The following is a 15,917-nucleotide window of genomic DNA, read 5'->3' as shown; positions in this document are numbered from 1 at the left end:
TATCCAGCCTATTGCTTCACCCGGCTCCTCTTGAGAATGCAGATAGGGAATAGCTCATGTAAACGCAGATTGTATTGTGTCTTTGAACTCATGAACACATGAAGCTTCCCTCATCAGACCCTTGGTCCACCAAGGTCAGTATTGTCTACTCTGACTGGCAGCAGCTCTCCAGAGTCTCAAGAGGAGGTCTTTCCCATCACCTTCTACTTGGTACTTTTAGCTGGAAATGCTGGGGATTGAACCTGGGACTTCTTCCCCCCCCCCAAACTTTGCATCCTGAAATGACAGGGTGTATTTCATTTGTTTTTTTGTGAATGGTTGGATTAGCATGAGGGATGCTTGAACACCTGCCGGTTTGGCAGTCATCCTGCTCACCAGCGGCAGTCTTGCAGCTGATTACACAACCTGTTCACATCCATTCACGGGAGCTGGCTACGTGCAGCCGTCAGAAGCTGAATCCCTGACGATGGGGAGTCAACTGGGGGTCAGCTTCTGATGTCGTACTGGGGAAACAGTGCTGTTTGCCCAGTAAAGGGGGTTTTTTGGCGGGGGAGGGGAGTCAGGAGCGGAGTCCCAGCTGATTGTGGGGATCAGCTGGAAGTTGGTTCTTCTGCTCTCCCATCTTGGAAAATTTGAAGTGTTCCAGACTTGCCAAGATGCAGCACATTGGGGTGGGGTGGAGTGATCAGAAGCCCTGCTGATTCCCCCACTGTTCTCCCCACTCCAAACTATTAGCTTGGGCTGTAGAGAAGGGGCAGTCTCTCCATGGGGAAGGGGAGAGAGAAAGATTGCTCTTCTCCTTTCCACCGCAAGCTGTTGGCTTGGCCTCCAACGGGAAGCAGCAGATTGCATGAGCTGCAGAGAAGAAGAGAAATAATTATCTTTTTCTTTCCCCCTTTGCAATGGATCAGAAGCATTGCTTCCCCTCTCCCCCCACCCTGCTTGGAGGGAACGGCCAGTATGTTGTAGTGATTAGTGTGTCACACTAGGATATGGGAGACCTGGGAAGCTTGCTGGGTGTCTTTGGGCTGAGTTCCTTCTCTCAGCCCAGCCTACCTCATAGAGTTGTTGTGAGGATAAAATGATTGAGAGGAGAACCTCGTGAGCTGGTTTGGGACCCCACTGGGGAGAAAGGCAGCATGTGAATCAAATAGATAAGTAAATGAGAAACATATGGGAAGCATCGGGAGGGAAGAGAAACAATCTGCTTTTCTTCCCATTGTAAAGCCATTGGTTTCGAATCTCCAACTACCTCATGTAGCAGGGTTGTTGTTTTTAGATTGGGGCGGGTCCGAAGCCCATTCCCGGTGGTCCCCCAATCAGCTGCGAGCTAGCATCTGACTGACAGGCAGCTGCAAACATGTTTTTGCCACTGAAATTAATGGCATCCCTAATGAGCATACAGAGGGGTGATGGTGAAGCTCCCCTTCTGACAATGAATACAGCCCGATACCACACAGTTTTGTGCTGCTCACGGAACTCCAACCTTCTTCGAATGAGGCCTCAGATGTTACCTGGTAGTTCTGGTGGGCTGCTGGAAGGTTCTGGGGATGCGGCAGGTTGTTCCTGGAAGGGCTGCTGGAGCTCTTTCTCTGAGCTGGTGAGCTGCTAAAAGGAACCAAGAAGATGTGGGTTTTCATGACGAGGAAGTATTTTTTCACACAACGCATAGTTAAATTGTGGAACTCCCTGCCCCAGGATGTAGTTATGGCTGCCAGCTTGGAGGGCTTTAAGAGGGGAGTGGGCATATTCATGGAGGAGAGGGGTATTCATGGCTATTAGTTAAAATGGAAACTAGTCATGCTGCATACCTATTCTCTCTAGTAGAGGAGCATGCCTATTATTTTGGGGGCAGTGGAACACAGGCAGTTTAGTGCTGCTGCAGTCGTCTTGTTTGTGGCTTCCTAAAGGCACCTGGTTGGCCACTGTGTGAACAGACTTCTGGACTTGATGGGCCTTGGTCTGATCCAGCAGGGCCTTTCTTATGTTCTTATGTTCTTTTGGGGAGCTATTTCAAGGTGGTTGCTTTTACTCCATGCTTCTGGGAATGGTTCTGAAATGAGACCCTTGCTGCCAAAAAAGTCCAAGTTGCTCCCCAGCTGTGTCAGCCCTGTTGGTGGAAAGGGTTACCACTTGATTATTTTTTCTGATGGGTGCCTTCAACATTTTGGTGATGGACAGGGTCTCAGCTAATCTGGCTTTCCTTGGCACGGAGATGGGCACTTTACCTGGTGAATTTCTCCTGCCATGCAGCTAAAAGCACGGGAGCCTTGCTAGGGAAAGGTTTGGCCCTTTGAGTGAGGTGTGACATACGTTACCCTTGGTGCTGAGAATCTCCTGACTAGCATAAGCTTTGGCAACTGACAGAATTCCTGCGGTGACTGTGCGACAAAATCAATATTCACAGCTGTATCTCTGTAGGATTTGAGAAAATTGGATTAAGAACCTTGGACAACTTGGGGGAGGGTCTGTGGCTCAGTGGAAGAACATCTGCTTGGCATGTGGAAGGTCCCATGTTCAACCCTCGGCATCTCCACTTAAAAGAGCTAGGCAGTAGGTGACGTGAGAGACCCTGGAGAGCCACTGCTGATGGCCAAAGTGGGGACTTTCTCTCTGGCCCTGGTGGACTGTCTGGAGGACAAGGGAGGGGTGGAGGGGCAGCTGCAAACCAGATTGGGAGGAGGTGTTGCGGAGAATTCCCTAGTGCCGAACTCGCTCGTTTTAAACCCCTCTTCTTGGGCAACCAGAGCCTTTCAGCCCCACCCCAACCAATGCTCCAGTAGGGCTGTTAGTGAGTCCTTCCTGGGCCCACCAGAGATTCTGCAGCTGTGTCAAATTCATTGCTCACCTTTTCCGTGGTGAGGATTGGTCCAAACAGTTGCCACAGTAAATACCTGTAGCTCATGGGCCTCGGAGTTCTTTGTGGGCTCCAGGGATAGTTTTGCTGCAGACAGGCAGTGACACCCCAGGGCCAAGCAAGCAATGGGAGTCGTGGCTATGTGGTAGAGCATCTGCTTGGCATGCAGAACGTCCCAGCTTCAATCCCCAGCATCTGCAGTTAAAGGACCAGGCAGAAGGTGATGTGAAAGACCTCTGCCTGAGACCCAGGAGAGCCACTGCCAGTCTCTAGGAAGGGCTGTGACTCTGCGGAGGAACATCTGCTTAGCATGCAAAAGGTCCCATTATCACACCCCAACATCCAGGAAAGGTGAGGCAGTCAGTGATTTGTTCGACCCCCACCTGAGACCCTGGAGAACTGCTGCCAGTCTGAGTAGACAATACTGACCTTGATGGACTGATGGTCTGATTCAGTATAAGGCAGTTTCACGTGACAATCATAACATTGTGCCGGGTAGACTGGTTGGGCCTTACTGCATGTCAACATTTATTGATAATACGAATGTGTCACCATTTGTGGCACTCTGCAGAGGAATGACAAAGTGAAGCCCCTATCCCAGCAGGGAATTTAATTTAACATTTGCCGTAAGAAAGCAGCAGATGGGGGGTGAGGGGAAGAGGAGTCAGAATTATTCATTTAGCGAGGCATCCTCAGGCTTGGTGTCAGTGCTGGAAGCGTGAAAAGTAGGCAAGCCAAAGGCTTCGAGGAGAGGTGGGCTTTGAAGGCGGTGGGAGAGGCGGCTTCATGGAGGGGTTCTGGGAGCAAATTCCAGACATCTAATGGGCCAGGAAGAAGAAGAAAAGGCAGAATTGCCTGGGGGAGGGAGCAGGAGATCTTAGATGACCAAGAATCATAGGTTTGGAAGGGATCACCAGGGTCATCTAGTCCAACCCCCTGCACAATGCAGGAAATTCACAACAACCTCCCCCCCACACACAAACTCCCAGTGACCCCTACTCCATGCCCAGAAAATGGCAAAAAATAAAAAAAAATAAAAGCACCTTCCAGGAGGATCTCTGGCCAATCTGGCCTGGAGGAAAATTGCTTCCTGATCCTAAAGTGGGGATCAGCACTAGCCTGGGCATGTAAGAAAGGGCCCTGAGAGCTAAACACTGATACAACCCTTCCTGCCCTCCCTCTCATGATCTGCCTGAGTTCATCTGTCACTTGTCAAGCTTTAAACTGGCATTGTGAGCCTGACCAAGGCGAATTCCCTCTTGCCCTTGATCCGATGGATGAGAGAGGACCTCTTGCACTTCTGCCCTGGTATTCCTTGTTAAGGAGCAAAATCCTGGGCGTGTGGGTTGCCTGAGCACGTGCTGCTGAGGTTTGCATTTTCCTAGGAATTCTGCTCTTTGGGAAGTAACCTTAGGATGGCCCCCAGTTTCCATAGTGACCAGGGTTTGCTTACCAAAATTGGGGTGTGTACGTGTAAAGCAAATGGGCAGTGAACATAGTAGTGCCTTGAATCCTAGCCAGAGAGAGCTGTTGAATCCAAAAATATGTCAACAGCTCTAAATCCAGGCTTTGTGATTAGAGTCAGATTTTAATATTATGAATGGGAATGAAATCTGCAAAATAAAAAGCCCCTCTCCCCCCCTCCACCCCTGTATGCCTGGCTTTTTTTTTTTTTTTAGTTAAGCCCACTGATTCAGAATGTTATTTTTGAACAGGATGTCGTATATCGGAATAAATCATTCTACCCATTCTCTCATTACAAAATCCACAGATGAACCATTCTTCTCACCAGCACAAAATAGCTCTGTTTACTTCTGCCCAACATCCAGAAGCAGAGAAAACACCTAAAATTTAGTTTTGCTCCCCGGAAATAAAGACCTGCTTCTTCTGCTATGAGAAGGCCTCGTCTTCAAAGTATTTAACCCCAGTATATGTACTTCGAAGCAAACACCAACCGTTTCGGTAGGAGTTGCTTCCAAGTACTCCTGGCTCGATGCTTTCCTGTTAAAGGAATTTTCCCATCTTCCCCCCACTGCGTCAGCTGTTGGTAAATTGATTGATCATTGCTTGTGGCCCCAGATGGTCTTGGACAAATGCTCTCTAAGCCCGGAGAGCAATTTTCTTTCTTCTGCCTGTAATTAAAGAGCTTCCTCTTGGCAGATGAGGACGGTGGTGGCCTGAACGGTTCAAGGGAAAGGGGAGCTGGGTAGAAGAGGCCAGGAGCTTTAAACCCAAGAAATAAATGATCGGCATTTTGGGCAGGTGTCCAGGCATGGGGCCTGTCGGGCCCGTTGCCTCCATGACTGGCCTGTGAATTTTGGGTAGACTTCGGGAAACAGTTCTCTCCTTCTTTCTTGTGGGCTCCGTGAAGTCCCGCTGTCTAGTCAAGGAGGGCAGCTGCGGCTTAGTGGCAGAACCCACACTAGCATGCTAAAAATCCCAGGTTCCCTCCCTGGCATCTCTAGCGGGAAATGGTGTGGGGTGGCAGAGGGAGATAAAAGACATTTCTCTCCCTGGGACTCTGGAGAGCCAATGCCAGTGAGAGTGGACAATACTTAGCGGGGTGAAGCAGCTGACTGACTCGTAAGGGAGCTTTATATAGGTTTCTACAGATGTAAACACGGAGGTAGAATAATTGAATCATTTGAGTTGGAAGGGGCCAAACAGGCCATCTAGTCCAACCCCCTGCTCAATGCAGGATCAGCCTAGAGCATCCCTGACAAGTGTTTGTCCAGCCTCTACTTAAAGACTGCCAGTGAGGAGCCGCCCATCAATGTTCTTCCACTTGCTCTCTTGCAAAACGCCTCCTCTCCAACTTCCCACCTGTATCCCCCCCAGGTGGTTCCAAGACATGATTTAAAGTGTATCTTGCATTTAACTACTCAAATGCTCACTGCATAGTCATTGACTGTCAAATTAAGGATAACTTAGGAACAGTAAAAGGCAAGGTTCCCATTTGCCCTCTTATGGTGGGTAATTATGCTGGAGGATGCTGTTGCCGTCTTCCTGTTTTACGGGCTTTCTAGAGGCAGCTGGTGCTTGCTTGCCCAGGGGACTACCTTTACCTTTAGTTAGTTCATTTATGCCCCGCCTTTCTCCCCAGCAGGGACACAGAGCGGCTACCATCATTCCCCTCTCCTCCATTTTATCCTCACAACAACCCTGTCAGGTAGCTTAGGCTGAGAGTGTGAGACTGGCCAGAGGTCGTTCAGCGAGCTTCCAGGGCAGAATGGGGATTCGAACCTGGGTCTCCCAGATCCTAGTCCAGCACTCTAACCACCACACCACACCACACCACACTGGCTCTTCAGTTCGCCTTTTGGAGAAGGGCTTTTTTTACAGGAAATACAGTTTGAAATGGGTCCTCTTTTTTTTTTTTTTTGTTCCTAGGGGACAGACGCAAAGAGCGCAGAGAAGCGAGCCTCCCCTTCGAAGGCGCCATCTGCGACAACCCCTCGGTCTAGTGTGAAAAGCAGCCCTGCCACACCCAGGCCATCGACAGCGCTGGCCAGCACAAACTCGGCGGCGAGCCCCAGGAATTCTGCCACCTCCCCACCCAAGAGGCCCTCAAGTGAGTATCTCTGTGCCTGAGACATGCTGGGGAAAGGGGGGCTCTGTTACAGGGGTGCAGGGGGCTGGCCCTTTCACGTGCACTAACCGTGAAGTCCTCAAATGGTGCCAAGTCTGCCCCACTAACACGAGGACTAAGGCCAGAGGGGGAAATCCTTGCCCTTGGACAGACCGACTTTTGTGCACGACGCACTGAATGCTTCTCGCAGTGGGAGGTTGAGACCTTCCAGATTGTGCAGATCCAAATCCACAAGCGGCTGCAGACTCAAACGAACCCAGTGAGAGTGCTGTCCAGAAAGGCATTCCCATTTCATTGCTGTGCGGGTCCCCGTGGCAAGTGAAAAAGAAGTAGGAAGGCAAGTAAGCCAGGCGATTATCTCTGTGTGTAAACAGATTCAGTCCTAGAATTCACCTGGGCTTATGGTTGAGGCCAGCTACAGTTCCCTGTATATAAATGCTGGCCTCCCTAATATCTTTCTTATTCAATCCGGTAATTATTCCGTCTGCTCACCTAGTTGAAGTTTGTGTTTTACACTCTAGAGGCGCCTTAGGTAAACTAGGATTATATGATTTTATAGGGCTATTTTAAAATGTTTTAGTGCTTTTACTGATTTAATGGGACATTTATATTCTGCAAGCCGCTCCGAGCCCGGTTTTGGCCGGGGAAAGCAGGGTAATGTGGAAATAATAAATAAATAAATAAAATAAACCGGGCAAATCCTGCAAAGCAGACTTGACAGCAGTACTGTTATTTTTTCTTTCCTTTTTCTTTTATTAACGTGCCACAGCAATGACTCTCTGCCTCTTTTTTTTAGGAAAAGTAATACATATTTCTGGTTAAACAACTAATAGTCAGATTCTTTGCTCCTGGTGAAGAGAGCCCCCCGACTCCTTTGCAGCTTCTCGGGCTGGCTTAGCTGGAAGTGGAGAGGGGATAAACATGGGGGGGGTTCCACAATAATTTTGGCAATAATGAAGAGCCTTTGCCCAGCATGGCTGGCTTTCCCCTCGTTACACTTTCAAAGGCTCTGCCAGGGCTCAGGTAGCTTCAGCTTGGTAAGAAGAGGGCTGACATGTAGCAAGTCGAGGCAAGGATGCTGAGAGAGCTCCTGGTCAGCCTCAGGAAAACAGAGCAGAGGTTCACCTGAGCCTTTTTCCCATCCCGCAGCCATCAAGATGGATACAAAGCTTGCAGATGCCAAGAAGACCACTGCAAAATCCCCATCAGGTAAGCTTGCCAGATGCTAAAGAAGCACCGTTTCCACCTGGAGCACCTGCTGCTTCCTCCACTGGCCCTCCTCCTGAGAGCCAGCGTGGTGTAGTGGTTAAGAGCGGTGGTTTGGAGCAGTGGACTCTGATCTGGAGAACCAGGTTTGATTCCCCACTCCTCCACATGAGTGGGGGAGGCTAATCTGTGGACTGGATTTGTTTCCCCACTCCTCCACATGAAGCCAGCTGGGTGACCCTGGCCCAGTCACACTCTCTCAGCCCCACCTACCTCACAGGGTTTCTGTTGTGGGGAGGGGAAGGGAAGGTGATTGTAAGCCAGTTGGATTCTTCCTTAAGTGGTAGAGAAAGTTGGCATATAAAAACCAGCTCTTCATCTTCTTCTCCTCCTTTGCAGCTGACCTGAGCCGCCCAAAGAGCGCCCCCGCCTCCGCCACTGCCAAACCTGGCGCCACCACCCCAACCGCCGCCTCCCCTGCCCTGCCTGGAGCTGCTGCTAACCGTCCCAAGCCAACTGCTCCCAGACTTTCCGGGACAGCCAACACAACCGCCACCGACTCCAAGAGGGCATCCACGCTAAAAGCCGCCCCCAAGACGAGCCCCGTTTCCAAGCCCCCTCGGCCCACGACCAGCGTGTCCGCTCCTGACCTGAAGAACATCCGTTCCAAGATTGGGTCCACAGACAACATCAAGCACCAGCCCGGTGGAGGAAAGGTAAACTCCGTCTTGTGGGCAGGATTCAGAATTGCATGTCTGTGCGGTCGTAGAATCATAGAATCATAGAGTTGGAAGGGACCACCAGGGTCACCTAGTCCAACCCCCTACACCATGAAGGAAATTCACAACTACCTCCCCCCCACACCCCCAGTGACCCTTCCTCCATGCCCAGAAGATGGCCAAGGTGCCCTCCCTCTCATGATCTGCCTAAGGTCATAGAATCAGCATTGCTGACAGATGGCCATCTAGCCTCTGTTTAAAATCTTCAGGGAGGGAGAGCTCACCACCTCCTGAGGAAGCCTGTTCCACCGAGGAACCGCTCTGTTTGAAAATTCTTCCTAATGTCTAGAGGTGCTTCTGAGACCCTGGGGTGTTTGTTGGGGTAATGTCTAGAGGTGCTTCTGAGACCCTGGGTTACGTTCTCACGTCTGCAGTGAAACAACTCTTACGCTTCTGATCTGGAAATGCAAATATGGGGAGTCCTTTCTTAGTAGAGGGTTGAGCCTGTTAGGCTGGCCAGTGGAGTGTCTAGAGCAGGAGTCCCCGACCCTTTTGAGCCTGCAGCCACCTTTGGAATTTTGGCCTACCATGATGGGTGCAGCTGCAATAACGGCTGCCACAGAATGGTGGCTTCAGGAGGCGGAGCCAGCCACAAAATGGCTGCCGCTGCTTACCTTCAGTCACACAGTGACGATCCTTGTGCTGTGGTGGCCACTGCCGCCAAAGCAACGTTTTAAAAAAAATATGAAGAGCCAATGAACTCTCCAGTGATCAATCAGAAGCCTTCCTGGGCAAAAGCCCCACCTGGCCCCTGCCTACTTTCTAAAAATACTTGGCGGGCACCAGAAAAGGTGTTGGAGGGGTGCCATAGTGCCCACAGGCACTGTGTTGGGGACCCCTGGTGTAGAGGGAGGGAGGGACCTCTGATGCAGCAGCGCTGTTGTGGCGCCCCCTGCTGGCCCCTGCCAACTTCTGCAGGTTCAGCCAATCCCCAAATTTTTGGCACCAGGGAGGGAATTTCTCTGCATACTCAGAGGAGGGCAACAGAGAAGGAGAGGGGTCTGGAGACCAAGTCGTGTGAGGAAAGCTTGAAGGAGCTGGGTATGTTTAGCCTGAAGAGGAGAAGACTGAGAGGGGATATAATATCCATCTTCAAGTACTTGAAGGGCTGTCATGGAGAGGAGGGTGCCGAGTTGTTTTCTGTTGCCCCAGAAGGTTGGACCAGAACCAACGGGTTGAAATAAAATCAAAAGAGTTTCCGTCTAGACATTGGGAAGAACTTTCTGACAGAGCGGTTCCTCAGTGGAACAGGCTTCCTAGGGAGGTGGTAAGTGCTCCTTCCCTGGAGGTTTTTAAGCCAAGGCTAGATGGCCATCTGTCAGCAATGCTGATTCTATGAGCTTAGGCAGATCATGAGAGGGACGGCACCTTGGCGATCTGGGCATGGAGTAGAGGTCCCTCGGGGTGGGTGGAGGAGGTAGTTGTGCATTTCCTGCATTGTGCAGAGAGTTGGACTAGATGACCATGGTGGTCCCTTCCAACTCTATGATTCTATGAAATGAAGCTTTCTGCCTGGCACACCTTTGCCCACTCAAGCCTGGAAACTATTCCACTCAGACAGGCCTGAGGATCAGTGGAGCAGCTGCCTGTTTTTCTGCAGAGGTATTTTGTTGTCGGTGTCGGCGTCTTTGTGGGAACTGAAGCCAGCCCTGGCTCCCACCCAGCTGTGATCCCCTGGGCCTTAGTGCCTGGGGCAAGAGGGTGCTCAGCTGAGCTGACCTTGGGCTTGTTGATGCTTCTGGCATGCTCCAGAGCACAGCCCCTGAACGCACGGCAAATTTAAATCCATCTTCTCAGCCAACAAGCAATTAATTTATTGGATTACTCTAGTTCTTCCCATCCCCAAGGATGAAGGAAGATGATATGAAATTCCTATTTATGTAAAAAAAAAATGTTCGCACTTAAGAGATGTTCGAAGCCCCACACAGGAAAGAAGATCCACAGCCTTTGGCAAGACCAGAGACCCTTCATGTCTCCTCTCTTTCATGCCAGGATAAGTAATCCTGCCTGCAGCAACAAGGAAGGCTAGAAAGGTTTATTCCTGGAATATGCATTTTGAAAGAGAGACTTTGGTGCATGACTGACCCCAGGTGGCCGTCCTTTCATTCACGCTTGCATAGATGGGGACAATGACCAGCATCTTGGGGAGGGGCCATAGCTCAGTGGTAGAGCATCTGCTTGGCGTGCAGAAGGTCCCAGGTTCAACCCCCAGCATCTCCAGTTAAAGGGACAAGGCAAGTACGTGATGTGAAAGACCCCTGCCTGAGACCCTGGAGAGCCGCTGCTGGTTTGAGCAGAGAATACTGACTTTGATGGACCGGGAATCTGATTCAGTAGAAGGCAGCTTCATGAGTGTTCAAGGGTTGAGATGGGGGATCCAGCTTGTTTATGCCCACGTGAGTTGATGCGGAGTAGCCCACAGGAATGTTCTTCTCTGCAAACTTCACCGACTCGACTGGCCACGAACGTTGCTGTGCTCTTGCGCAGCTCTTGTTTGTATCAGTGCGGTGTCCTCAAGGGGAAGGATTGGTCCACACACACATGAAGCTGCCTCATACTGGACCTGACCCTCGGTCCATCAAGGTCAGTATTGTCTGAATAGAATAATGCAGAAGGTCCCATGTTCAACCCGCAGCAACTCAAGTTAAAAGGGCCAGGCAGGTCCATTTAACTGGAGATGCCAGGAACTCAACCTGGGGCCTTGTGCATGCAGAAGCTCTTGCACCAAGCTATGGCCCCAATACATAGGCTGCCTTATTCTAAATCAGACTATTGGTCCATCAGAGTGAGTATTGTCTACTCAGACCGGCAGCGGTTCTCCAGGTCTCAGGCAGAAGTCTTTCCCATCACCTCCTGCTGGTTCTTTTAACTGGAGATGCTGGGGGTTGAACCTGGGACCTTCTGCATGCCAAGAAGATGCTCCTCCACTGAGCTGCAGCCCCTTCCCACACCACACCACCTTCTCCTGTCTGTGTACTGTAAATGGAATAAACAACACAGAAAACATATCCTGGGGCTGTTGTTGGGAGCTGGGCTAAGGGACATCACCCAAAAACGGATACCTCAAGTTTTAGCAGTTGGGGAATGTCCTTCAATAGCATGCAGTTCTGCAGCCTGCTGATCTTACCCCACTCAGGTGCTTGCTTCTGGTTTTCTGTTCTCTGTGATGCAATAGAACTCAGCAGGAGTGGATCTCCTGGCCCAGGTTGCCTTCTCTTTGGAGGATGTTGCTTTAATAATCCGAAAGGAAACCCCTTCCTTGTGTAACTGCCTTCATGTAGGGCATATGGGACAATAAATGTCTTTCAGAGTGATATTTGAATGTCTTTAGTGCCTTTAAAAGAAAAGAAAGTACAGCCGTTATTTGCTGCTTAGTGTGGTCAAACTGTAGATTGCAGAAGAAGCCAACCCCGGTTTGCAAAATGGGGGGGGGCACATTTTTGTAGTCAAAACTGATAGGTAAAAACATTCAGTTATTGCACCAGAATCTCATATGATATTGCATGCATTTTCTTTCCCCAAGTGGGAACCATGCAGATAATTATTGGGTACTTTCGAGCTGCTCCAGAAACAAATCCTCATTTTGAACCAATGGCCACTTTTGGGATAGGGAAAGGGGAATGTTTGCATTAAGAAAATGGAGCATTCAGGTTTGAGGATGGTAAAAGCGTGTGCTAGTTTGGGAGGCCGGGAGTGGTACGAGAATTCACGGACTTTTCCAGCTCCAGACTTAACATGTGGTGTGTGCCCCCGCCTCAGAAGTTCCCCAGATTTGCTTCTGAGTTTGGGCCAAACCAGAATTCAGGATAGAGGGGGGCTTGTTTAGAATCCAGAGCGCTTTCAGACTTCCTTCCCCTCTGCACTGGAAGCAGACTGTGACCAGCTGTGCTGGGGCAGGAGGGTTTGTCCAAGCACAATCTCAAGTGAGGGATGCAGCTGGTGCAGCCAGCATAGAGGGGGAGGTCCAAAGCCATTCAAGGGGTCCATGGGGGGGGGGCTTGAACCTGTGTCTCCCGGCTCTCCCCCCCCCCCCCCCGCTAACCATTGCTCTGTGTTTCTCCTGCCTTGGGTACAAGATGCCCCCTTTGTGTACAATGCCCCTCTGGTTTCACAGGGCCGCGTGAACGCCCCAGGTGCTGGTTTGACATTCATCCTCCTTTCCCGTCATTGCTTTTTAATTTTTTTTTTTAATTCTCATGATGTAAAAAGTCACCCTCCATTTGTCTCCATTTAGGCAAAAGTAGAGAGAAAGGCAGAGTCAGCCGGGGCTGCCCGAAAGCCTGAACTCAATGCAGTCTCTAAAACAGCTGTTACAAAAGAGGGCGCCCAAAAGCCGCCCAATGGGAAAGTGAGTTTTATTTCAGCCTTCTCTATCACTTGGGAGAGAAAAGAACCGACTCTGTGACTTATTTCCCCCCCCCTCCCACCCCCTGTTTGGGTCACTTTCCCCCCTTCTCTCTTAACTCTCACACTTTTTTCTCGTCGCTGTCCCTGCTCTCAGCCCTCTTCTTTTGCACGCACCTTCCCGTGTGTACGTCCCATGCTGCTGTCGGTGAAGTCCGTGGAGTGAGATGAGCCCCTGTACCTCTTCCTCTCTTCAGGTGGGAAGCCATGCCGACGTGGCTGGAGGGGACCAGGAGACGCTCTTCTTTGTTGTTGTGAGGAGATAAAAACGGCCGAGCCCTCCCCACCCAGAAAGGGTTGGGGACCCTCCAACTTCCCAGGCCCCAGAGCACCAAGTTTCTTCTCTCTCGCCTGCCCCAAATCCCACAACAGCTTTCACTTGCTTTGTTCCTACCATCAACTGTGCTTTTCAAGGCAAAGGGACATCTAAACAATGTACTGTAGAAATATTGTCGAAGGCTTTCACGGTCAGAGTTCATTGGTTCTCGTAGGTTATCCGGGCTGTGTAACCGTGGTCTTGGTATTTTCTTTCCTGACGTTTCGCCAGCAGCTGTGGCCGGCATCTTCAGAGGAGTAACACTAAAGGACAGAGACACTGTCCTTCAGTGTTACTCCTCTGTTACTCCTCTGTTACTCCAGTGTTACTCCTCTGAAGATGCCGGCCACAGCTGCTGGCGAAACGTCAGGAAAGAAAATACCAAGGCCACGGTTACACAGCCCGGATAACCTACGAGAACCAATGTACTGTAGGTCTGTTGGGAGTGAGACTTGAGGGTCTAGTTCTCACAGAATGAGACAGGGTCTAGTTCTCACAGAGGTGGCCAACTTATGTTTGGGCCTGCACCCCTTCAGACTGCTAGCTGGACAGATGGCTTCTCTGTGAATAAACCATACCTTCCCTGTAAATGGAAGCCATGTAGGGCAGATGGCTACCCAGGACATTGACTTTATCATGTCAGTCTGAAGAGGTAGAGGCCAGAGATGGGAAGACCATCTCTAGAGTAAGACTTGGGTCTTGGGGCGAGCTCATGTTACGGGGGGATCCTGCAAGGGAACTTTCTCCAGACCCCTCTCATCTTATGAGTCTCAGCCTCTGCCTGTGAAAACAAAGTGTTTAGTCGAGCTCCAGACTCAGTTGGGGCGACCACTTTCTTATTAGCCACTGCTTCCATGGCGCGTAATGTGGCAAGAGCCCCCCCCCCCCCCCGCTCCCTTGCCTCCTGTTCTGTGTGGACATTGAGTTTTCCTGACAGTTCAGCTGTATTAGTGCAGGAAGTAGTTAAATGCAAAGCCACCCCCCCTTCATGATTATTAAAGGCCTACGTCCCAAAACATGCTGAGGCATCAAGAGAGTGATTGTCCCAGCTTTGGCAGCTCCAGGGCCGAGTGTTCTTCCGTCATCCACCGCCGGTACTTTGGCCAGGCCGGGTGAGTTTAGCAGCCTTTGCAACACAACTGTGTTTGTTGGGTCTTAATGGGGGCCAGGGCAGGCTTCCGCTTGCCCAGAGGACAGACAGTGCCTCGGCCCTGGTGGCATCAAATGTGGCCCCGATTAATTAACTTGAACTCTGCTGGAGGGTCAGGGGGAGTGTGCCATCATTTGGCCTCTGCCCGCTAGGTCTTCTCGTCCTGGCTGTAGGCAAACTGACTGGAAACGGGCAGGCAAATTTGTCAAGAACAACAGGAGCGTTGGTCACCGGGGCGGGGGGAGAGACCGTCCTTGAAGCAGTGGTCAAATGGGAGCCCACGAAAGGCGGATTATTTATTTAATTTATTGTCGAAGGCTTTCACGGTCAGAGTTCATTGGTTCTTGTAGGTTATCCGGGCTGTGTAACCGTGGTCTTGGTATTTTCTTTCCTGACGTTTCGCCAGCAGCTGTGGCAGGCATCTTCAGAGTAGTCACTACTCTGAAGTAGTGACTACTCAGAGTAGTGACTACTCTGAAGATGCCTGCCACAGCTGCTGGCGAAACGTCAGGAAAGAAAATTCCAAGACCACGGTTACACAGCCCGGATAACCTACAAGAACCAATTTATTTAATTGTTTATTTAAACCGTCTGTGTCCCACCTTTCCTTGTGGTTCAAGGCAGCTTACAGTAATAGTTAAAATATTTTCCAGTTTAAAAGCAACAATCAAATAGCAAACCCCAAATCTCTCCCCTGCTTCAAAAAGCGCCTGCCTTTCAAACCTCCTCAAAAGCCCTGGCAAACAGGCAGCGCCTCCTGAAGATCTCCCAGGAGGGCCCTCCTTCACCTCTTCAGGGAACCCGTTCCACAGAGCCGGGGCCACAATGGGAAAGGCCCTGTCTCTGGTCGATGCCAGATGGGCCACCCTGAATAGTGGGAGAGCCAACAGCTGGCTGTCTAATGAATGTAGTTGGCGCACCGGGACATATGGAAGGAGACAGCCCTTCAGATGTGTGGGTCCCGGGCCGTGAAGGGTTTTAACGGTGATAAGCTGCATCTTGAATTGAACTCAGAAACAGACTGGCAGCCTATGCAGCTGTTCCAAAACGGGCAACATCTCTTCCCAGTAGCTAGCCCGTGAAAACAGTCCGGCTGCTGCTGCATTCTAGACCAGTTGTCATTTCCGGGTTGTCTTCCAGGGCAGCCCCATGTAGAACATGTTGCAGTAATCCAACTGTGAGGTTACAGAAGCACGGATCAGCGTGAAGGGCTTCATAACCAGTGCCTTGAATTAAACTCAGAAATAGACCGGCAGCCAGCTAAACTGTTTCAAAGCGGTCAGACATTGCCATTGCTGCCGTATCCTTGGATTTGTTCACGCTGCCTTTTCCTTCCTCCCCCAAGTGCCTAATGAATATGTGGTGAAATGTAGATTCAACCTCCGGATGTTCTTTCCCCATGTGGGGGGTTAGTCTTAGGACCTGCTCAGTCATTACTTTCCTGGGTGAAATCTCAACCTATGTGACTCTCAGGGGTGAGGGTGCCCCCTCCTCCCCATGAGGAGAAAGCAGCCATGGCATGTGGTCATTCACCTATTCTTTCTGACCCCCTGATGAAAACCCACCCTTCCTTCTGGGTGGTCAGGAGGATGCCGTGTTCAGCTGAAGAGTGGCCT

The 15,917-nt window shown here is 50.6% G+C and overlaps 1 protein-coding gene and 1 non-coding gene across 2 annotated transcripts in view; both read left to right on the top strand.

The window, feature by feature from the left end:
* Positions 1-15,917, top strand: part of MAP4 (microtubule associated protein 4) — a 153,164-nt gene that overhangs the window by 124,895 nt on the left and 12,352 nt on the right. Inside the window, 4 exon segments of the mRNA XM_056857164.1 lie at positions 6,248-6,368; positions 7,596-7,655; positions 8,052-8,368; positions 12,666-12,779. Coding sequence (XP_056713142.1) covers positions 6,248-6,368; positions 7,596-7,655; positions 8,052-8,368; positions 12,666-12,779 — 612 coding nt within the window.
* On the top strand, positions 2,822-2,956 carry LOC130484900 (small nucleolar RNA SNORA5). The gene has a single exon (XR_008933710.1). It is a non-coding gene; the product is annotated as a small nucleolar RNA SNORA5 (small nucleolar RNA).

This window comes from Euleptes europaea, chromosome 11, assembly GCF_029931775.1.
Source record: "Euleptes europaea isolate rEulEur1 chromosome 11, rEulEur1.hap1, whole genome shotgun sequence".
Classification (NCBI taxonomy): domain Eukaryota; kingdom Metazoa; phylum Chordata; class Lepidosauria; order Squamata; family Sphaerodactylidae; genus Euleptes; species Euleptes europaea.
Note: the sequence above shows the minus strand (reverse complement) of the source record. Positions and strands in the feature narration are given on the sequence as shown.